This window comes from Alligator sinensis, unplaced genomic scaffold, assembly GCF_000455745.1.
Source record: "Alligator sinensis unplaced genomic scaffold, ASM45574v1 scaffold387_1, whole genome shotgun sequence".
NCBI classification, from domain to species: Eukaryota; Metazoa; Chordata; order Crocodylia; family Alligatoridae; genus Alligator; species Alligator sinensis.
In genome coordinates this window covers 1,994,705-2,018,255 of record NW_005842196.1, presented here as the reverse complement: position 1 = coordinate 2,018,255, position 23,551 = coordinate 1,994,705, and the positions used below count along the sequence as shown (strand labels likewise).

The window sequence follows — 23,551 nt, the reverse complement described above, 5'->3', positions numbered from 1 at the left end:
AGTGAGCGCGCGTGCTTGCAGGCACGTAGTGTGTGAGCGCGCGTGCTTGCAGGCACATAGTGTGTGTACGTGCACGCTAGCAGGCACACAGAGTGTGCGCGCGCGCTGGCCTGCGTGCAGTGTGCGCATGCACGCACTGACAATCACGCAGATTGTGTGTTTGTGTGTGCGGGCAGGCATGCGCAGTGTGTGTGTGTGTGTGTGTGCCGGCAGGCATGTGCAGTGTGTCTGTGTGTGTGCGCGCGTGCTGGTAGTTACGCACAGTGTGCACGTGCGTTCTGGCAGGCACGCACAGTGTGTGTGTGTGTGTGTGTGTGGGCGCGCACGCGCGTGGTGGCAGGCGCACAGTGTGTGCGCGTGTGTGCTGGCAGGCGCGTAGAGTGTGCATGCTAGCAGGCACGCGGACTGGCAGGCATACGGAGTGCACGCGTGCACAGTGGCAGGCATGCGGATTGTGCGCGCGTGCTGCCAGGCATGCAAAGTGTGTTTGTGTGTGTGTGCGCTGGCATGCACGTGCAGTGTGTGTGTGTGTGTGCTGGGAGGTACATGCAGCGTTTGTGTCTGTCTGTGTGTGTGCTGGGAGGCACACGCTGCGTTTGTGTCTGTGTGTGTGTGTGTGCTGGGAGGCGCATGCAGCGTTTGTGTGTGTGTGTTTGTGTGTGCTGGGAGGCACATGCAGCGTTTGTATCTGTGTGTGTGTGTGTGCGTGCTGGGAGGCACGCAGCGTTTGTGTCTGTGTGTGTGTGTGTGTGTGTGTGTGTGTGTGTTGGGAGGCACGCAGCGTTTGTGTGTGTGTGTGTGTGTGTGTGCCGGCAGGCACGCGCAGTGTGTGTGTGTGCGCACGCGCCCTGACAGGCACGCGGAGTACACGCTCCTTCGCTGGCAGGCACATGGCGGCGTGTGTGTGGGGACGCAGTCACAGCACGTGTGTGTGGGGGGACGCAGGCACAGCGCATGTGTGTGTGAGGGGACGCAGGCACAGCACGCGCGTGTGGGGGGTCGCAGGCACAGCGTGTGTGCGCGCACGTGTTTGGGGAGGCAGGCCCAGCATGCGTGTGTGCACACGTGTTTAGGGAGCCTATAGCACTGTGTTTTTAGGGAGGCAAACAGCACGTGTTTTTGTAGGGAGGCAAGCTGCGTGTGTGCCTGTGCACACGCATGTGTAGCACTGTGCATTTCTGGGTGTAGGGAGGCAAAACGTTGGCATTTGCCTGAACTTTGTTGAGGCAGGCAGCTTTGTAGATTTGAAGGAAGCACTCAGGTCTCTTCACTTTTCTTATTTGCTTCCAGGTGCAACATTGGAAGTAGACAATGATTTTTAAGAACCACATAGTTAACTTCTAAACCAGTAACTAGCAACTACAGAAATAAATGCAGCTAATGTTCCTACTGTATCACGACTGGTCTTGTGCAGATATCTGTGACAGGCTTTAAGAGGAAAAGAGAGTTATGACCTAGTGTTCAGAGGAAACATTAGCTGAGTACTTTCTCTTAGTAGAAATGGAAAGGTGACGACATTTTGCATTAGTATTCTATGTGTCCAAAGGCTACTGCTGTTCTCATAATGTAAATGGAAAGGAGAGCTGAGAAAGTGCTGTGGGAAGCCTGTGGGCTGTGCGCCTGTTTATATGGAGGACTTCTGTTGTTTTCTGCCAGGTCTGTCTTTGGAACTTGAAGGTCAGATATATAGATCTTCTGTTTTTTTTCCTTCTCACAGGGTTTTTTTGATATCCCTGTGGATAATTTATATGCTGAACCTGCAGTACTGAAGTGGATCAAGGAGAACATTGCTGAGTGGAAGAACTGCACCATTGTTTCACCAGATGCAGGCGGAGCCAAGAGGTGAGCTCAATCCACCCTGAGACAGTTTGGACATATCCTTGTAAACACCTGAACTGTGACCCTTGTAGATCTTTGCATTGCCTGAATTCTGGAAGCTCTCTTAGCTATGTAAGTTTGCCTTCCCAGCATCACAGTGAGCACTCTTCTTTAGCATTTGATGAGAAGCACCTTAACACATCCTCCTAGAGACATATCCTCAAATCCAGGTTTAGAATATGTCCCTGGCTTTGCATGGAGATTTGGGGTGGGTTCCTAGAATTACTATTCAGTAAACACTGGTAATTCATGCTTGCTTGCTTCTTTAGCCAAGGCTACACATGCTGTATGAAAGCATAATTGTCTGTGGTTGCATATTATCAAGGGAGGAAAAAGTAAAAACCATTTATGATGTTGTTCTGATACAGGAGCTGATATTTGAAATATTTTCCTACCTTTGCGTAGGTAATGCATTCGTAGGTGCAGGGTTCTTAGAATTGCTCCTGAATTCTCATTGAGGAAATACTTAGAAAACAAGAGCACTTGTAAATTTCATGCAGTGGCTACAGATTATAGTCCAAGGAAATGTGTTGTTTAATTTGGGAGACATTCTCAAAACCATATTTAAGCCTTAGCGCTTCCTGCCAAGCCTAGTACACAAACTCCTTATTAGAGTAATTAAACCTACCGTTATGAACCTTAGAGTGCACTGCAGCTGTGCAACCAGATGTTCTGAACATCCATTTTGTGTGACCATTAAGGTTTATCTTGGCCAGAGTTTACAAAATAGACCAGTTTTATATATAAGCTATTTTATCGTTTTTGTTCCTTGCTGCTTAAAATGCCAGATTGGCTAAGCTGTAATCTCTGTATAAGACTTCCAAAATAATTGCATTTATTTCAGAAGTCTTGTGGGCAGGTTTTCTTCTTGTGATCACTTTCAAAGTATTGTATGGACAAAGCTTAAACATCTTTTGAAGTAGAAAAGGAAATATTGTTGTTTTACAGATTGGCTGACCTTGGTACCAGGCTTGGGTACACTGAGTGACCTAAGGCCACACTGAGTGGTAATTTCAAGGTAACTGGCTCCCAGTCATGGAACACTCAATTAATTTCCCTCAGCACAAGATCAAACTGCTACAAAGTAGTTATGGATAAATATAGATTGGAAATTTGAAGATTTCTGACTTGGAGTAAATTTCTGGAATCACCCTCCAACCTAATAGAGGGGAGCAGAGAGCTTGAATTTCTTTTCAGATCAAAATCAGGATAGGGAGTTCTGATTTAGTATGTTGAATTATGAATTTTTAGTCTGCGTTGGGCTATAAAGAGAACTGTTCTGTAGTGAGCAAAGTCTCTGGTAAGACCATGCCTCAGGGCTTTTCCTGGTTGCCTGTGTAGAACAGGAAGGATTTATTTTCTTTCTTATGGATGCTATTAGCCAGAGGGGAGGAGGCAGGTTCCCCTGAAGCATTGGCTAACATCCCAATCTGTGGGGTCAGGAAGAGGGTCCTGAGTGTGAGGTGTGCTAATGCTTCTCCTGCTACTTGGAAAAACTCAGAGGTCCCTGGTTGGTGAGTCTTGTTCTTCTACTCAGGGTCACACCAATTGTCAAACTTGGAGTCTGGAAGAGACTTTTTTCAATAAACTGTCAACTTTTTTAAATAAAGGAACTGAGGAGGGGGCTACTTGAACTTCCACTAATGAGTCAGTGACAAGGCATTTAAACATTCTTCTTACTATATCCAGCTAATGGTTTGCATTGTTCCTGCTTTTATCAGCCTATCTTGGTGTTGATTTGTGCAGTTGAGTGAATTAGCAACATGCTGTGAACTTGTTAACTTGCCATTCCAAAGGGAATGCACATAACAGTAAATTATCCAGCTCAAGTGTGAATGGGGGTAGAAGGGCATGCTGATAGTGCAAATGAAACCATAGTGGTAAATAAAGCAGAGTTTACTGGCTTTTTCCCCCTAAAATTTTCTCCACTGTTACATTCTGCTCATTGGCAACTGGAATATTCTGGAAGAATAGTATACATACAGGCCTTGCGATGTATCCGTCTTTCAGTAAGTCTTTGTAACACCCTAAATCCACCATAAATCTACAAATTCTCAGTTTGTACTAATCAGGAGGATAGCATGCCTATTACCTTAATCCAGTTGCTGCTATCAGAAGAGAGCAAATCAGAGGCTTTGGGTTCATTGATTTTTCCAAGCATCTCTACCTTCTCACAGTTTTAATGGCACTTCCATGTAGGTGGTAACTGAAAGCATCCCTCCTAGATGTATTAAAAGTAGGTCTGTGATAATAGGTATGTTAGTTTGCTGCCCATTCAATACATGCACTCTTGGAACAGTTTCCTTCTCTTACCAAAGCTGCTTCCATGCAATAGTGTATGTACACTTTGCAAATCTCTCTCTACAGAGTAACCTCCATTGCAGATCGGCTGAATGTAGACTTTGCCCTCATTCATAAGGAGCGAAAGAAGGCCAACGAGGTAGATCGTATGGTGCTGGTGGGCGATGTGAAGGACAGAGTGGCCATTCTGGTAGATGATATGGCAGACACCTGTGGCACCATCTGCCATGCAGCAGACAAGTAAGTGAGATGTAAGCATAGTCTGACTGAAATCAAGAACTAAATACAGGTGGCAGCTGGTAATGCTCCCTGATTGGTTTGGAGTCTCATCCTGTCAAGGTAGATATGTTACAAAAGATGACCTGCAGTTCTTTATAGAAAAAGGGTATGTGCCCTTTTTGAAAGTTAATGATTATAAAGGCCTGAAAGGTTTAGTTAAAAAGAACATTTGTTTTTAAGTTACACCTGTTTTTGTACCAGAAATAGCTAGAATATACTATTTCCATATTCTGGCTTTGATAGAAGAGCTCTTCCAGCCTGTATGGTGACTAGGGATGTGCAAAGCAGGCCCTATTCGCTTTGGATTCAGCCCAAATCAGGAACAGTGATTTGATTAGTTGATTCAGAGCACTGCCCCTGATTCGATTGCGCCGAATCAGAAGATTTGATCCTGATTTGGAAAATCAGCGATTTGGACATAGGCACAGCTTTAGAAGTTTTTTCTACATACTTTAGAGGTAGCAGGTGTGGCTTGTGAATGCTGCAATGCCAGGGCCCATGGAGCGTCCCACAAGAGCGCAGGGGGGCCCTTCACATGCTCGTCGTTGAACCCGGAAGTGGACCTAAAGTACTTCCGATCCACTTCAGGGTCTGTCAGGAAGTGCACTGGGAAGGCCCCCTGTGGCCCCCTGGCTCCACAGTCAGCCGCAGGGGGACGCTGGGTGCACCCCCAGACTCAGGAAGCACCAGTCACTGCACTGGGGGGCTTCAGGGGTGCCCCCCAGCATGCTCCCCGTCAGACCCAGAAGTAGACCAGAAGTGCTTCTGGTCCGCTTCCAGGTCTGTTGTCAAGCGTGCTGGGGAGCTCCCTGCACTTCTGTGGGACACTCCGTGCACCCCAGCATTGCAGCATTCACGAGCCCCAGCTACCTAAAGGTATGTAGAAAAAACATTTAAAGCTGTCTCTATGTCCAAATCTTTCCGGATCTCTACGAATTGATTCGGTGGGTTCTGATTCGATTCAGAGAGATTAATGGGTCCTCTGATTCAACTCAGATTTGGAGATTCAGCCGCCGAATCGGGCCAGATCTCCACCAAACCAAATCAGGGACCGAAGCTTTGCAGAGCCCTAGTTGTGACCACATCGTAACTGATGGAGTAAAATTGGCTGAAAGGTTGTGTCAAAGATTCCATAATAGTCATTATAATAATATGCATGTTAAACAGGGTATAACTCCTCAGTAACCCAGCTTTTTGGGTGTCCTCTACATATAGGCTTAGCTAATTTTAAGAGCACACTTTTAGCCAGGTTTGTCACCCTGGTGTTGGTATAAATATTGCGCCCAGAAATATTTCATACCAAAACTAGTTCTAATGTTAGAGGTCCAAGGCTGAAGATCAAAGTTCTTCTAATACCCAAGTAACCTGCAGCAAAATGCAATGCAGTGTATGGCAGTTGAAAAACCTGCTTCAGCCTGTATTAGTCATCTAATGTCACAGCTTGGCACCTCACTTGATCTGAGACAGGTTTAGCTGGAAGAAGCAATCAATTACATGGGCTGCTAGCACTGTAGCCCTAACTTCTTTCACTATGCCAGCAGAAGGGGTGGGGGAAAGAGGAAGAAACCCACAGTGTACACTTCTGACCCTTTCCCTTGTATATCTTTTTTTTGCCTGCTAGGCTTTTATCAGCTGGAGCCACCAAAGTGTATGCCATTCTAACTCATGGGATCTTTTCTGGGCCAGCCATCTCCCGGATCAACAATGCCTGCTTTGAGGCAGTTGTAGTCACAAACACAATACCCCAGGAGGACAAGATGAAGCACTGCCCTAAAATCCAGGTGAGAGGCCACTTTTAGCCTTGTGTTTTGGGATGATGGAGTTTGCATCATTTACTTGTTTTCCTGTGGGAAATAGGTGCCTTGCTTTTGCCCCTCCTCAATACTCTTACAGGTAATTTCAAAAGCAGGGAGGGCAACCCTGTTTTGCCATCTCTGAAATCTGAAATAGCTTTGGAAAGCAGTTTCCTGTGTTTTAGTTTAAAATTTGGGTCTAGTCTACCCTATTTCTCCTGAAAGACTAGAGAAGCTGCTGGGTTTGTGATGACCAGGGATCCTGGTTTTCTCTGATTTAAAAATTGCAAATTCTCTGATTAAAAACCCCAAATCTGATAATAATTAAAGGCCCTCCACAGCCCCCCGCCTCCAGCACTCTTGGTGCCCTGCACTCCCCCCCACAGACTGATGCCCATCAGAACAGCCCCCCAGACCCACAGACATGCAGACACAGAGGCACACGCAGACACTGACACCCACCCCGGCAGGTAAGTGGGAGTGGGGGGGAAGGGGCAAGGTGAAGGAAAGGGAAGGTGCTGGGCAGGGTAGATAAAGAAGGGGGGAAATGTCTAAAATCTCTTAATTATTTGACCGTGCTTACAAAATAGGAGATAAAAGTGAGCCAATTAACATAATTTAGACTCAAAAAGATCTTAAAGGTCTTACACAAAAGTCTGTTACGGTGTAAGTAGTATTGCCAGTGAATCAAACTTGAGGCAAAGCACAGGGTAGGACTGAATATAGTGGGCTTTCATCATGGCTAAGGTTAACAGTGCAGTTCCTCAGCATAATGCTAAAATACTGACCTGGAAAGTGAGATAGCAAATCTCACAGATGAGTTGTGTAAGTTTGTCAAGACCAGATAGATTTTAGAGGCATTTTGGAGACAAGCAAGCTATGTGGAAAGGTTAAATTAATGGCAAATGGAATTCACAGATGAGAAATACAAATAACGCACATCTTGGAGTTAAAGGTAGAAGAAGGTTAAGTAATCATTAGCCAACTGTCAGCTCAAGATGGGGATCTCCCTGCTGGTGGTGACCACTCAGAAACCTACTCGGTATGCAGCTGCAGCAGAGCAGGGAATTATGTAGAACTGTGACAAGACTGAAAAGATTGGGGTATGTGCTTAACCTAGGGTTACTATACATCCGGGTTTTGTGGGACATGTCCTCTTTTTTGGACCCCTGTGGTGCGTCTGGGTGGGTTTTTTAAATAAGAGCAAACGTCCAGGTTTTCTGCTCTCCTGGGCTGGCTGCTTGGCGTTAGGAGCAGCAGGCAAGGTGATTGGCTGCTGGGGGTCGCATGCTCTCCGCACGAGCTCTGGGAACCAGGTAGAAAGAGTGAGTGTGTGAGAGAGAGAGAGAGAGAGAGAGCCAGCACAAGCACAGTGCAGGAGCTGCTTGGGCAGGGGTCTGTGGTTTAGGAGTGCAGGGCTGGGAGGCAGAACAGAGGGCTGCAGGCTGGGAGTGAGGAACACCGGCAGGGCTGGGCGGGATGCAGGAGGCTGCGGATTAGGAGTGAGGTAGATGGGGCAGGTGACTGTGGGTAGGGTGTGCAGGGCACTGGCAGTGCCAGGGGGCTGCAGGTCAGGAGACAGGGGCACCAGCAAGGGATGGGAGGCAGGGTACTGCAGTTTGGGAGTGAGGGGCACTGGCAGTGCTGAGGTCAGTGGGTCTGGAAGGGTAGCATCAGGGTGGGGGGAGGAGGGTGTGGCTTGTCAGTGAAGAGCAACAGAATGGCCAGGGCACCAGCATGGCACTGCCACCCCTCCCCCCACCCCCTGACAGGTGTCCTCTTTTTTGGACCTGGAAATATGGTAATCCTAGCTTAGCCCATTAATACGAGGGGAAATTCTAAATTGGGGGTAGGTAACCCCCAGCACAGGTGCCAGAGTGTGGCATGTGAAAGCATTTTGCTTGGCACGTGCACCTTGGCAGATGGCAGGGAAGAGTCCAGGGCTGTGCTGACACAACAAGGATTGGGCCCCTCGCAGCTCCTCTACCATCCACTCTTAGAACCACCACCATCTTACGAGCCGAGCTTGCAGGTGTTTTTGGTACTGTCCAAAAACATTGCCAACCCCTGTTCTAAATGCATATAAATGAAAGGCCCAGCAAAGGAGCTTGTGTTCTCCCTGTTAGAATGCCTCCTGGTTCTTGTGTTGGCAAATTAAAAAGTAGGAAATTGAAAACTGATACAAAGATTTTTTTTTCAGTAATTTCAACAGTTTCAACAATTGGACTATGGAACTTTGCCACAGAATGTAAAGGTTGTGAAAGAATACCCTTCCAGCTGCCTCTCTCTTTGGGGGTTGTCTGTTTTCCTTCTCTCTCTTGTGTCTAGCAATGTGGGTGCTAGGCAGCCAACTTGCTGCCTAGGTGAGGAACCTCCAGTAAGAGGGGGTGAATCTTACCTCACAACATGGGGGCAGGGGCTCCAGCCTGCGTCACTCTAGTAGGTAACTGTGATGTTTTTCAAATTGATTGGCCAGCATCAAATGCCACCTGTCCCTGACAGCTTCCAGGTGTTGATGTCAGTTTGGGCTAAAGCGGACATTTGAAAACACACTCATGGAGCTCCCTCTTTCATACTCCGGATGCAGAATTGAGTTACTTACCTGAAAGCTAATTAGAAGCTCAGTTTAATGAACTCTAGTCACATTTCAAAAGGCTGATAAGCCACCTAGTTTTGCTCAGTGTTGGTTTTCTTTCTATATTCTGCTATTGGTATTCCTCCCCACCCCATCGCTCTTTGATCAACAAACTTATCCATTTTAGCACGCCTCACTGTGTGTGCTTAAGAGGGAATGGACATACTAAGGTGGGCTCGGCTATTTTACTTTCCTCCCGCACAAGAGGCTGCTGCTGAATGCTTCAGGCTACTAGAAGCACCCCAAAATCCCAAGGTCTACAGGGTCTATTTATCTCAGGCGGCACAGAGCCCAGACAAAGACCTGAGTCCAGGTGGTGGCAGCGGTACCCCAAGCTTATGGGTGTGCTCCAGGAAGCGGGTCGGCCACATGTGAGGTGCCCCAGGGGAGGCACTCGGAGCTTGGTGTTTGGCCAGGCGCAGTGAGGCAGGCGGCTCAGCACAGGAGTGCCCCGCCTACTGGCCTTCCACAGAGGTCAAGGATGTAAACTTTTCAGTACCTCTGAATCTTACCTGAATAGAGACGTAATTAGCCTTATTAGTCTGTAGTCAAACAAGACTGTAGATTTGCACCTTGTAGACTTTTTCTCTCTCTTTCTCTCACGCACGCACGCACGCGCGCGCGTGCACACACACACACACACACACACACACACACACCCCCACCCTTTGGCTAGAGAGATCAAAAACTTTTGTGGGCTGAAGCTCACTTGATCAGATGCTATGAAAGGAAGTGCACAAAGCAGTGTATGAGGAGGAGGGAGAAATTTAAATACAAAAGGCAGAGAGGATGTCGGGGTGGGGGGACAGTGCTGGAAGAAGCAACCATCAAGCAATAATCCCATAGGAACAAAGGAGTCGCAAAAGCTAACTGGGTAAGAATCCATAGTCTGTGTTTAAACCATACTTAACACAATTTAGTCTGGAGTATTTCTTGTTCTGCAATTTCTCCTTCAAGTTGTTTCTTAAAGGTTTGCTGCTTAACAACAGCCCCCCTTAAGTGAGTAATGGAGTGTCTAGGGAGGTTAAAATGGTCTGTGTCTTTCTCTGCAGCTGATGTCAAACTGGCATTCATTTATTCTTACGCATCAGATTGCTTCATTTGTCTAATATAGACAGCAGAGCTGTGAGCAGACAAAGGTATATATGATATTGGTAGAGTTGCAAGTGAATGAATTGTGAGTGTGTGTTTGTGTTGTTCAGGCTGGCAACAATGGTTTAAAAAAAAGCACAGAAGGCATTCTTGCCTGAATATCCATAGCTTTTATCACTTAAGTGTCCTTCCACAAAGCTTATCATTAGACCTCAGAGAGCAAGATCACATCTACTTTAGGCAGGAATGTTACACCATGCAACCTACTACTGGGTTCTATAATTCCTGTAGAGCATCTGACATGACTGCTATCAGACAGCAGGATACCAGGCTAAATATGGATCAGCAGGCTCATCCATTGGGATTTTTTTTCTTGTTCTGCCACTAGAGCAGGGGTAGGCAGTGTTTTTTGGCTAGAGTGCTGAAAAAACCACAATGTCTACCTTGGAAGGTGCCGGAGTGCCAACATGCTGGAGCCTGGAGCAGCTGTTTGCAGCCTCCTGGCTGCAGCCGGCCCACGGAGCCCGGTCTGCTTGCAGCAGGGCTTGCAGCCTCCCATCCGCCTGTTGGGAGCAGCCTGGGCTCCATGGCTGGCAGCAGCTGCTTAGAGCCCAGGCTCGCGGTGGTGTGCTGAGAAAAATGGCCTTGCGTGCCATGCTCGAAATGCATGCCAGGGGTTGCTGACCCCTGCACTAGAGCATAGTGGCAAGAATAATTCACAGTCAGCAATATATGCAGTGTGAAATTCTGATCTTGCTTGCTTGTTTAAAGGGAACTAATAGTTCTTTTGTATGTGACAAGCTGCTGTAGACCTTGGCAATGGATTCCTTGGTTCTTTATGGCTTCTCAGCCACCCTCTAAGGTCTTGGTGTAGTCTTCCACTAGGTGACACTGACCTTGGTTTTTTTTTCCCCCCTTTCTCTCTCTTACAGGTGATTGACATCTCAATGATCCTTGCAGAGGCCATCAGGAGGACTCATAATGGGGAATCTGTCTCCTACCTATTCAGCCATGTCCCTTTATAACGACATGCTGGCTGCTGCTTGTGTGGCTTTTTTTTAAACCAAAAGTTGTTCAGCTTATTATAAAGTTCAGTAGAAGACTCTGCTTGTTCCAGTGTGGTTCTCCACAGCTCCTCCTCTGCACACATCAGTCTTATTGTGTCTGATCCCAGCTCTGGGAGAGGCACATCTAAAATGCTCCAACTTCCACCAGCAGCCTCCAAAGTGTGGACTTTTCAGTTTAGGTTTCCAGCAGTAGTGAGAGTCAGCATTGCAGATCTGTGGAGAGTAGGACTACCATGGCCAATTGCCACAATTTTCTTGGAGTGGGAGGTTTTGTGTTTGTGGGGAGGCTGGGTATCTGGCATGCATACCTGTTTGGTTTGGGTTTGGTTGGTTGGTTGGGGGTGGGTGGTATGGGAAGTAGAGCTCCCAAGAACAGGCTGATCTGGAACTTACAGCAAGAGTCCAAGGGACTGCTGAACGTGTGCTACTTATTCTATACCTGATAGATGTCCTTAGAGAAGTGGGATAAGGAAGTCTTATACATTGACCACAAGAGCTGAGGCACTGGATCAGCACCATGGAAGGGTAGGACAATCATCAGCTTCCTCTCCTGGAGGGAGACCACACACCTGTGCCCTTGTAGTGGAGAAGAAACATGATGTCCTTTTAGGGTGTTTGAACAGCAAAATTATCATGAGCTATAGCATACTCTAGCATACCTGTGCTGTCTTTATCTAGCTAATATGGCTAATGAGATCAGTGGAGGTATGGCAGCACAGTTCTTCACCTATTTGTAACCAGCATGTACTCCATAGTACATGTTCCTGCTAGCACCTGACCCAATCTGGGCTGCCATGACTGCGATTGTTCCCATGTTGCTTGAAGCTAGCAAGGGTGCACTAGCATGTGCAACAGTCACAACTCCATTTTGCTGTATAGACAGGTCCCACTTCTCTTCTCTGCTGGTACCCTAGTAAGGCTAGCCTTTCTGACCTTTTACTGACCTGCTTTTTCCTTGCAGCATGTGCCTGCTGAATAGATTGACATGGGCTGACCTTATTACTTCCTTGTAAACTTTGTTTTCAGGCATCTTAATCTCTGAAGGTTAAGTGTAGTATTCCATTGTACCACTAAGTTATTGACTGTATTTTGACTGCTTGTGTTTTGTTGTTTTGTTTTATTTTGTTTTGTTTTGTTTTTTTGCGCGGGGGGGGGTCATTATTTGCCTCTTTAATATTTTTCCATGGCTGATACCAGAATCTTCCATCTCTGCAAGGAACCTTGGGAATGATGGTTAATGGGGAGGTTGTGAAATTTCAGAGAGAGCCAAAGGATGGATCTGAGTCAGCTGTTCATGTGAAGTGCTTGATAGTAATAGGTCAGGGGTGGCTTGTTCCATCTGTGGTTTTATTTATTGAAGCTTTCCCAATACCACATCTAACCCCACTCAGAGGTAGCAACAGGCCTCAAGAAAGAAATGAAGGAAGCTGTCAGACCCAGAGCTGGTTACGGCTCCTGTCTGTAGAGCTGGTATTATCCACAACTTAAATGCATAATAGTTATACCAGACAATTCTAAGAGAAATGTTTAAATCAGTCTTTCCTGGACTCTTACTGGGTAGCAGGCCAAGCTGTTTTTTGTATGCATTTTGGTTTTATAAACAATCTCAACCTACTTTGGAGTTGCGGAAAGGAAGGAGGAGGCTTTTGAAGTTGCTTGTCTCTCCAGCCAAGGTGGTATGAGAGATTGGAGGGTGGTAGATAATTGAGCTACCTGAACAATCTGGGTGTCTGGATTTGGGGTAGTCCTCCTAGGCATTAGTTATTGTGCCTTTTTAATTAAGACTTCCCCCTCTCCCTTCCTAGAACTTTTGTCCTGTGGCTACATAACACTTCTATCCCATCATAGGTTTTGTTTTGTATCCAAAGTCTATGTTTGTCTGGAAAGTGTATGTTTGCTTCTTTGCTTGCATCCTGCACTGAGCTCCACTGAGGGTCCTTTCAGGATTCCTGCCTCCTACTTCGGAGCCCTGCTTCTGCCCTGCCCAATGCATCATGAGCAGAAGCCAAGAGCAAGGACATCAGGGCAGCGGTGTGAGGATTTTCTGCAGCATTTGTGTTAAACTAAGACCTCAATGAAGGAATTAAACTTTTATTTAAAAAAGAATCATAGATGTGCTTGTAATCTGTAAATGTTTTTGAAACATGCAACACCATTGTGTTGCTGTGTGCACTGTTCCTCTGAGCTTGTTTACTCACCAGTTTGTGAAAAACAGGACTTCTCTGTAATAAGTGATTTTTAAATTGTTCAAAGACTTAAGGCTTTGCTTCTCTGCTTGAGGAGAGAAGAGAGCCTGCCTGACCCTCATATCAAAGCTGATCCTTGACTTCAGAAGTCTAGGTTTCAATGAAGGCTTTTTTCAAAGTCTTCCCACACTTTAACTGCTCCACGTCTTCCCACTGACAGCAGGCACACTTCTGTGAAGCCGTTTCACTGTTCATGGGTACAACTTGGCAATAAGCAGCACTGAAGAGAATTGCTTAATAAGCACTTTTTAATTAAATAGTTTAATTTTCAATTAATAGGCAAATACTGGGTTGACATCCTGTTAGAGGTATGAACTTGCATTACTATAGTGGATTAAGCAGCCTTCTGCAGGGCTGCATGGTAGCCAGATGTCATTGACTTCATGTTTATTACCTGGGGTTTCCTTGTTGAAATCTAAAATACCTCTTTTCAAGCTGTGCTCTTGCTGGACCTAGCAGACTAGACATGGCCTGAGTGCTGTTGAAATGCATCTAATAAGAGCAGATGTCTTAATACTGACTTGCATGTCTACTTTTAGTAGACTTATCTGTCAATATCTATGTTATGTATATGTGTCTGTCTATAGTATGGGAGTTTCAGGGAAGTACCCATGAGTAAAGCACATTGCACCCTTCCATCTGCTGGAAGGACTTCATGTTAGCTTGAGCTAAAACTTGAGATTTGCCCCCAGTCAGATTCATGTTCCCACACTTAGCTTGAATGGGGAAGGAAGGAGCCAGTGCTTGAAGCCATGCATTTCTTAGTTTCACAGGGAGGATGCAGCAGCTTGAGTTAACTTGTTGGCTGTCACCCTAGTCACTGAGTTGCAGTGCAGTTGCTCTTATTCAACTAGATTATCCTAAATAGAGTAACTTGGAATAGCCTAACTAAAGGTAACTCTTGCAATGAATACAAGCTCCCATTCTTGTCCTGGTTCCTGTGTGTGTCTGTTAAGGAACTAGGACAATACAAGTTGTCCAATATCAGTAAATGAGATGCATATTCCTTCTGGCACAAGCAGTTCTCAGAATGGACTACATGTTGTACATGCTTTCCTTGCTGAACAGAGGCCTTCCAAGTTTTCCCAACCACCTACCTGAACAGCAGAATACCCAAATATGTCTTGGAAAGATGGCAGGAAGGGAAGTGCTGGCTAGCAATAGTAGCGTGTAATGCCAAAAATGTGTTCAGAACTGCCTTTTACCCATGCCTACAAGAGAAGGCAAGGATTTCTTCAGGTGACATATTTTATTGGACAAATTGCATAGTTGGGATAGCATTAGATAAGCTGTTGAATGCAAGACATTCTTCAAAAAATGGGAAACATGATGCACTTTGCTGTTGGGGGAGAGGGGAACCACATAGTGAAAACTGAAAGGCACAATAAACATGAAATGTGTGAAATGCTGTTCTATGTACTATGTATGAAAGAGAATGTGATCTCTCAAATAACAGGACTCTGCACTATTTATGTTGTCCTCTTGTGTAAACCGCTTGAGTTTCTTCATTCTACTGTAACCTGTCGCTTGCTTTCTGTGTTTCTTTTTGATAGTGAAAATTTTGGACTCTGGTTCATTCAACAGGATGGCTTTCTAACCTTCAAACAGCCACAGCTAGCAAATGGAGTGAGAAAAACAGCCAAAGGCCAGTGAGTTCCAGGGGAAGTGCAACACAAACGAAAGTTTGGCCTGCTCTAAAGCCTGCCATTCAGGAGCAGTTGGTTTGGACCCTAGGAGGTAGGAATAGAAGGCTATTGTGACAGGAGATCAGAGTATAAAAAGAAAAGTGAAGTTGCCAGTTGTCCACTACGTGGAAGGCTTCAAAGTGGTTAGTTGGTTTATGCTACATCTCGCAGGCCTGAAATAACTATGTGGTATTCTACCTGCAGAGAGCTTAACACCCTGGTCTGATTGTGAACAAAAAAAATTGTTTGCCATCTCTTCCTGGAAAAGAGAAGAGGATATTCCTGGAAATTGCCATTAGAGGGGTGTGTCTGAGCCTCAGCAATCTCAAATGGCTGACAATGATTATTTTTTCTTCCTCCCACTTCAGACCAGGTTTTCTTGCATTTGCCTTACTTGTCAGCATTTTGCTTCCATTGCTATATGAACGCTTACGTTCATATAGGTAGTTTGTCATGCCGAAGAAATCAGCTCCATATCACATGGAAAATTGTTAGGACAAGATGTGTGCAGGCACAAAATCCACGCATCCACTTCTGACAGGGTGACTAAAAGGCTTTTGGCCCTGCAAACCCCCTATCCCCAGCCAGTAAATAAAATAGTAATACAGTAATCATACAATTGAGTGGGTAACTTTAAAGCTTTTTGTGGTGTTAATGTCTCATTTTGGAGTGGAGGGGCACAACAGCCAGCACCACAGGGATTTAGCTGCAGCTTCAAGCTCATTTGTTGCATCTCCACAGTGCTAAAACAGCTCCCTTTTTCAGACTTTTTTTTCCTTAGTTATATTCATTAGTCATCACAGTTGAATGTTGCCCCTGCAGGGATGTTGGCAGCCCATGTTCTCAGTCCATGCCGAGCCCAACGCTGTTCTTGTTGCATCTGCTTCTGCCTTTGAAATAACCCAGTATAGGGATGCAAAATGCCTAGCTTGAGCCTCCTGCATCCTCCCAGGCTAAATGGGGCTTTGTGAACAGCAGTGAGAGCAGCCAATGAGCTCACGGCAGGGCGGGGAGGCTCTGTGGGAAGAGGACCTGATAGCCTAGTTCATTTCTCAGCAACTGCCAGTGACCAAAGGCAAGATTGCTCCCTGTCTGCAAGGGCGGAAGTAAAAGTGCAAGCAAGAGAGGGTGAGGGGGAAGGTAGTGCTGAAGGCAGGTGATGCTGCTACTGCAGGAGAAACAAAAACAAGGTAAAATACTGGTATTTCTATTGGGGGGGTTTCTCCCTGGCTTCAAGGACCTTCCCCCTTTTCCTCTCTTAATTTCTTAAAGAAATTACCCTCTCCTGCTCTTTTATTTTATACAGACTTCCTGGGGGTGCTTCTTTTAAAACCTGAAAAACTGCCTTGATTTCTGATTGGCACTTTCCACTAGATGCTTTAGTACATAAAATTTCTACTAGTGCCTTAACCTTTGCCTGACCCTAGAGCAAGCTTCCACTTTTGGTGGCAGAGGTGCATTGCCAGATAGAGCATCGCAGATAAACAGCACAGCCTCTGCCCAGGTGAGGGAGTATGGTTGCTCCCTGTAGTTTTTTTTTGCTAGAGTAGGCTGTTTTACACCCAGACTGGAGATGTGGTCCTCCCTTTAGGGGGGCTTTCTGCTACACACTGGCCAGTTTCCAGTGGGAGGATCTCAGCTACGCACTGACTATGGAAACGGGGGAGTCCTCCCTAGCTTGCTCCTGTGCCCACTGGCTGGGGATATCTGACCCCAAACCTCCAGGCTTGGGCCTGCATGTAGAAGAATGCTTGCCAATGGATTTGGAAGTATCTGAAGCCCCAGGCTGAAAAGTCTGGGGTGGAGGATACTTGCCAGTTGCAGCATCACATGTGGTGTTAGAAGACTGAGCTTTGTTTAATCAAAAGGATTTGGACCTGATCTGGCTAATTTGACCTGGAACATGAAAACATTTCCAAAATACATTTAAAAAAAAAAAAAAAGGATGTACACTGAGAAGTGACTGAGAATGGCACTGGGTGGAGCCATACTCCAGCATTTTCTCAATCAAATGTGTCCAGCTTTCTACAAATGAAAAAGGTTGTTCCCCCAGCCACACCTTTCTTTGTCCATCCCCCCTCCTTCTCCACCATACCTTTCTGCCTGGGATCTGAGTCAGTTTACCACAGGTACAAAATCTGGGTACAAAATCTACTTTCTTTTTCCTTTTTGCATTTCATAAGCAATAACAGCATTGCAAAATGAGCTGTGCAAAGCAGTTACTTGCAGCTAAGAACAAAAGGGCTCCCTGAAGTCTGCCCTAAATTACAGCTTTGCAGTCCTAGTCTCCTGCTGGTTTTGCTGAGGGCCTCTAGTCCCATAAAGACCCCCTTCCCCTGCATTTCAGTGAGGCTGGTCATGTGTATTCACAGGAGCAGGGCTAGAGCAATTGTATGATGTGGATACACATCACATGTACCAGCATATTTGGGTCTAACAAAAAGACCTGGGTGAATAATTCTGACAATGGATGGGATGTGGGGCTCCCTTCTGCATAGCTACTGACTTATTCCCACTGAACAAAACTATGGAGTAAGAAGGTGCCATTTTGACAGTGATTGTCCAAAGCAGAGATGCTTCTCAAGGCCTGCTTAGAGATTTTCTTATTAGGAGTCCCTGGCTCTTAAGCATGAGGTGAGCCTCCCTCCCTCACTCCACTAAAAAAGAGAGGTTTGTGGCCCCATTGGCTTAGCATGAAAGCTCTGTTTAAACATGATGGTTTGCCACAAGATGTTTGAACAGTCTCCATGCTCAGTGCTGAAGTGCTGTGCTATGACTAGCACCCCTAGCACTACATGAAGCTTTGAGCACTGTTCACCACAGATAAAGGAAGTGCTTATCAGCAGAGCCTTTTGCTTGCTTTAGTCTGAACTTTGCTGGACACAAAGGAAAGTTCACATCGTGCCAAGCTCTGACCTGAGGTAACTTCCATTGACTGCAGAGTGGCAGCAGGGGTGAGTTTTGCCCTTGATGCTAACTCCTGTTATTACCCATGTATCGTTCTGACCCTGATTTAGTCATTGTAGCAGCCACTGCTTATGAAGGGTTTGTCTTGTTTTTTAAAACCACCTATAACTGAGCACTCCTTTCCTTCTCATCCTCCCCCACCTCGTCATGCTCAGCTTTGCTCTTGTGCTGCAGTGGGGTGGGCTGCTTTCCCTGCTATGCCCTCAATCCTACCCCTGGGGGCATGGGCAAATGAAGAGGTGTGAAGGCATCCATGCCCTGCACTTCACCATCAGCAGGGGAGAAGAGATAGGAAACTAGATGACAGCTGAGAACAATGGAGCTCAGGATGTGGGAGAGTAGAGCTGTCTGGGGCATGATGGTACCCAAGGCCGTAGCTGATATGAGGGGACCCCCTAGCAAAGCAGGCTTGTCTCCCTGCTGGCCTCATTTGCATTTGATATGCAAGGGACTGGTCAACCCCTTGTGTCGGTAACCTGTTTGTAGCCCTCCCCACCTGCCGACTACACAGGAGTGGGGCAGGCAGCCACTGATGTCACCTGGGACAGCACTGGCCTTTCCAGTGGGCTGAAGCCAGCAGAGTGGCACTGATGTTGCTGTGAGCTGATCCACACTAATTATGTAAAAGGGACCCTGGGGGAGACTGCCCTCATCCACCCTGTATGCAGCACCCAGGCAGACCCCTGGCCATATGCACAGAAGTGACCATATGCAGCAGCTTCCTCCCTGGGGGAAGCTCCCTCAGGACCTGCCTCTCCCCAGCCAGGTTGCTTACACTGCTGTAGAGGAGGTGTAATCCCACCGAGATCAGAAACAGGAGTGTTGGACCCTAGTTTTTTTTTTCCCCAAGGCACAAACAAGGTAAAGGGCAAATGGGTTGTGTATGTAGTGAGGGATATACCTGAGGCCTTTAACCCGCTGCTGCTCTTGCAGGTTAGCACTGCTGGAGCCAGCTGGAAAAAGGCTCAGCATCGTAGCCCTGGTCTACATGACAGTGTAGGCAGCACAGCTTATGGTGGGGAGGGACTGAAAAGATCACACCCCCTCACTAGCAAAACCCCTGGTATGGATACAGCCATGACCACAGGACATGGCTTCTATTAACTTAGCTTGTATTGTCTGCAGAGGTGGGGTAGCTATTCTGGCAGAAATATCTGAAGTTCCAGGGTGATAGGTCTAGGACAGAGAATTGTTTGTCAGTTGTAGCACCATACATGGTGTTTAGCATAATTGAGTTCTGCTTGCTCAATCAATGTGGTTTTTGGAACGACTGAGTTCTGCTCAGTCGATATGATTTGGAACTGATTTGGCTAGTTTGACCTGGAACTTACTCTATCCATCCATCTATCCATTCTTCTTAGCAAGAAGTGGAATATAGCTTTTTCCAGGCCTTGTGGTTTTTCTGCAGGTTTTGATGAGACTAGGGCAGATGCACTGTTTACCTGCACTGAAATGATGAAGGCCTTTCCCTAAGAAGATCCCTGGTTCACTTAGTGACCCAAGACCAAGCACCCCTGTGGGTTTACCAGCACAACTCCACAGACCCTAATCTGTTGTGATTGATTCTGCCAAAGCTGAATTTAGCTTTACTATTTACTTTAATAGTGAAACTGAAAGTTAAGTTTGACCCTTGGAAACCTGCTGAAGAGAGAGGAGGCAAGAAAGCTCCGGAGGGCCCATGTCTCCCTGGAAGTGGAGCCTAGGGTCAGGATATATGAGAGGAGCCATTTGCACCTACAGACCCCAGATCGTAGATTCATAGGACTGGAAGGGAACCTGAAGGATCATCAGGTCCAGCCCCCTGCATGAGCAGGAAAGACATCTGGGTTCAGGTGACCCCAGCCAGGTGACCACCCAGTCTTCCTTTGAAAACCTCTAGGGTAGGTGATTGCACCACCTCTGGGGGGAATTTGTTCCATAGTTTGGACACCCTAGTTGTGAAGACGGTTTTCCTAATGTTCAGCCTGAAACTGTCTTCCAGGAGTTTGTGGCCATTGTTTCTAGTTTTCCCCCAGGGCGCCCTGGTGAACAGTTGTTCACTGAGCCCCTGATGTACGCCTCTGATATAGAGGTAAGCCACAATCAAGTCCCCACTCAGCCTTCTTTTCTTTAGGCTGAAGAGTCTGAGATCCTTCAGCATCTCCTCATATGGCCACTTGTTCTGTGTCCAAATAGGAACACTGGCACTGAGCTCCCTGAGTCCCCCTTCTGCTGTGCACACTGGTTGTGTCCTGTTCCTCTGGTTTAGAAATAGCAGAGGTAACAAGGCAAACTTTGGCAGCTCCAGTTAAGTGAAAAAGCACCTTTCAACCTATCCCCACCTCTGCTCCCATAGCCATCCAGACTGACCCTGCTCCCTCCTGACTATCCCAGTGACTGGTCATACATCAGTGTTGATCAAATGCCTGAATCAATGGACTTGTTCTAGGGGGAAAGGACTCGTTCCCTTATGCAGCGTTCCCTGAATGCTGCTGGGGAAAGGCCACACACCCAGATCTCATGTCTGAACCCTACACAGAGCCCCCACGATGACTCTGTCCTCATGGATCCATCCATAGCCATTGGTCAGTTTTCCCCTCATGTTCTCCCTAAACTAGTGAACAGCCATAGCCGAAGGGAGAAGTTACAGGCCTGATATGAAGCTTAATAAAGTTAAAGGAGAGGCCCCCACTGACTTCCATGAGCTATGGTTGAGGCCCACACTGACTGGATGCACTCCAGTGAAAGGCTACAATCTTCCTGAGGCAGGAATCAAGTCCTGGAGTATACCTGCAGAGTAATCAGCTCAGGGGAGACTCTGGGATAGGTGGGGCCACCTATTTAATGCCACTTTTCAGACAGCTAATCACAGCAGTTCTGCAGGGCAGTCCATATAACCCTCTGACTGGCAATCAAAGGTGTTGCACACGTGGGTGCAATGTGGTTAGGCAGATCAGGGCATACAGGAAATCCAGGTGGCAATCCAGGAGGTCATGGTGAGTCAACTCAGGGGCTTGTCTTTTTCTGGGGTGCATTAACAGTCAGTCCCTCCACTGCTCTAACACCAGCACAGGCTGCTTAAACCAATACAAGAGGCTTTCTTCAGAACTCATTGCTGCACTGTTTCTCCTTGTCTAGATGGAAAGGATTGTACACAGCCAAGTAGTGTGGGTTCATGGGCAGCAGTAAGATAGGTTTACAGAAAGCAACGTTTTATCAGGGTACCTGAGTTTTCCATAGAAAAGACCATGAGGCCACCTCTGGGGATGCTTCACTTGGATTGTTTGTGGGTGATGGGCTGAGAGCGCATGGTCCAGCCCTGCTGGGAAAACCCATACAAAACTGGCCTTTTTCTAGCTTTGCCTCTAATATGGAACACAATTAAATGGTCTCTGAAACTGGTAAAAAAAGAAAAAAATCTGGGTCCCTCCTGTTGGAGAGCAGGGACAAAGTAGGGCACTCAGTGAGAAAGCCAGGGTAAAATAGGCTGGACAGTGGAGAAAAAACCATCGGCCCTCCTCTAGAACAATGGTGAGATTCTTCCAGCACAGCCTGAGGTGTGGATCCTGTTTGAGAAGGGACAGGTTCATGCAAGCTAGTGTTCTAGCTTAGCATAAACTGATCAGCCACAGTGACACCTATGCAGCTGGGAAATGACCTTAGGTCCCTCAGCCTATCACCTTATTACAAATTATTTTAGGTTTTTTTCTACCTGATCCTAGTGGCTAAAAGAGGAGGTCCCAGAATGGAAGAGACAGCTGGGATTCAGTGTGGAGACTCCAAGAATGGAAAGGAGGTAGAGAAAGGATGGAGCTTCTGGAGTTACCACCATGGGGCCCTCTCCAGCTTCCTGTCCATCCTGGCGACATTTCCCATCCACAAGACTATCTTCCGCCAGCAGATCCACGCTTTCTCCATCCACAAAGCAGTATGCCAGCTGCACCGTGAGGGCCTCTGCTGCCTCTACCGGGGCATTTTGCCACCACTCATGTCCAAGACGCTGCAGGGAACCCTGATGTTTGGCACCTACGACAGCTTCCTCAGTTTCCTCTCCAGCAACACATCCGACTCCTATGTGCTGCCACAGCGGTGGGCAGCAGGCTTCTTCTCTGGCTCAATGGAGGCCTTGGTCCTGAATCCCTTTGAACGGGTCCAGAACATCCTGCAGGATGGACGGAAAAACAGCAGGTTCCCAAATACCCGCAGCATTCTGCAGGAATTCAACTCCTATGGCCTGAAGGAAAGGCTTGTCATAGGCTACTACCGGGGCCTTGGCCCCGTTCTGCTGCGGAACAGCCTGGGTAGCGCCCTGTACTTCTCCTTCAAGGACCCCCTCCGTGACAGCCTGTCCAACAAAGGTCTGCCAAGTTGGCTGCCTGCCCTAGTGTCCGGCAGTGTCAATGGGACCTTGACCAGCCTCATGTTGTACCCTCTGACTGTCCTCATTGCCAACATGCAGTCGCAGGTTGGGGGGCACGAGGTCCTCAGCCTGTGGAAGTCTATGCAGTCTGTCTGGCAGTCGCGTGGGAGGAAGCTAACCCTTCTATACCGGGGTGGGTCCCTGCTTGTCCTGCGGGCATGTCCAACATGGGGCATCACCACTGCCATCCATGACTTCCTGACAGAAAATGCTGGGCGTGACAGGAGAGGCTAGTCATAAGCCTAGCGTTTCGCAGACCCTGTACAGGCACTGAGGGCCTGGTGCCTCAATCTGGCTGATACCAGCCTGTTTGCAAAGAGGCCCTGAAATTTGCAGTCAATAAAACCTTTTAACTTACAAACTTAACTTTCAATTGATAAAAGAAAGATCACACTGTCAGTACCACCAAGGAGAAGCTCAGGGAAAACTACTGCTCTAACCAGTCTGAAGGTGGCTTATTCAGCGATAGCCCAGCCATGAGTGTTTTAGGGGCTGTGGTCAAACTGAACAAACCACTCAAGCTGCTTACAGCCCAGCTTCAGCAGGTTCTCCCTGAGCTGGCTGTGGTCTAGCAGTCAGGGTATAGGAGAGAGGCAAGTGATTGCTGGTTTGTCCCCAGTTGTGCTACTGAATTAGTGTAACCTAAAACTAAGCATCTGACCTCTCCATACCTTGGTTTCCCTGTTTGTAAAACATGGGGATAATGGTTTTTCCCAAATAAACTGCTTTGAGACCTGTGGGTGCAAAGTGCAGAAATCTTAATTATTGTAAGACCTGAATCTGGATTGGCCAGATGTCCTAATCCTTTGAGCCATATGCTATAACTGTCACACACCTGAGAGCCACACATATGATAGATCTGGGTGAGGACAGTGCATGCAAGACAAGTTGCTACCATGGGAGGACAGGATGCAAGTTTGGCAATTGCTGTTGTTGGGGTAGATGGACATGGCTCACAACTCTCATTCAAACTGCCTGGGAGCCTTTTGTGACTGGCAAGCTGTGGTGTGACCACCCCCAGCCATCAGTTAAACCAGGGGTGGGCAAAATACAGCCTGCGGGCCAGATCTGGCCCACAAGGCCATTCTGTCCAGCCCGTGGGGCCCCTAAAAATTTTGGAAAATTTATATTTATCTGCCCTTGGTTCCTGTGATTTTTGACAAGACCCAAGGGCAGTAGGACCCAGGGGAAGCCCAGCAGGCTCCCACA

The 23,551-nt window shown here is 47.1% G+C and overlaps 2 protein-coding genes across 3 annotated transcripts; both read left to right on the top strand.

Annotated features, from left to right (window-relative positions):
• The first annotated feature begins 1,688 nt into the window (after positions 1–1,688).
• LOC102384041 (ribose-phosphate pyrophosphokinase 1-like) lies at positions 1,689–13,128 on the top strand. Of its 2 annotated transcripts, none has more exons than XM_006026535.2 (4): positions 1,689–1,842; positions 4,246–4,419; positions 6,080–6,239; positions 10,911–13,126. In XM_006026535.2, the coding sequence occupies exons 2-4, from the start codon at positions 4,328–4,330 to the stop codon at positions 11,001–11,003; spliced, it is 345 nt and encodes a 114-aa protein (XP_006026597.2). In that variant the 5' UTR covers positions 1,689–1,842; positions 4,246–4,327; the 3' UTR covers positions 11,004–13,126. The 2 variants fall into 2 exon arrangements, with proteins under 2 accessions (XP_006026597.2, XP_025063236.1); XM_025207451.1 differs by having other exon boundaries at positions 1,699–1,842; positions 4,214–4,419; positions 10,911–13,128.
• Positions 13,129–13,420: 292 nt separating this feature from the next.
• On the top strand, positions 13,421–23,073 carry SLC25A53 (solute carrier family 25 member 53). The gene is made up of 2 exons (XM_006026528.3): positions 13,421–16,166; positions 21,645–23,073. Exons 1-2 carry the CDS (start codon positions 16,136–16,138, stop codon positions 22,574–22,576), a joined length of 963 nt encoding a protein of 320 aa, XP_006026590.1. The 5' UTR covers positions 13,421–16,135; the 3' UTR covers positions 22,577–23,073.
• Positions 23,074–23,551: the final 478 nt, after the last annotated feature.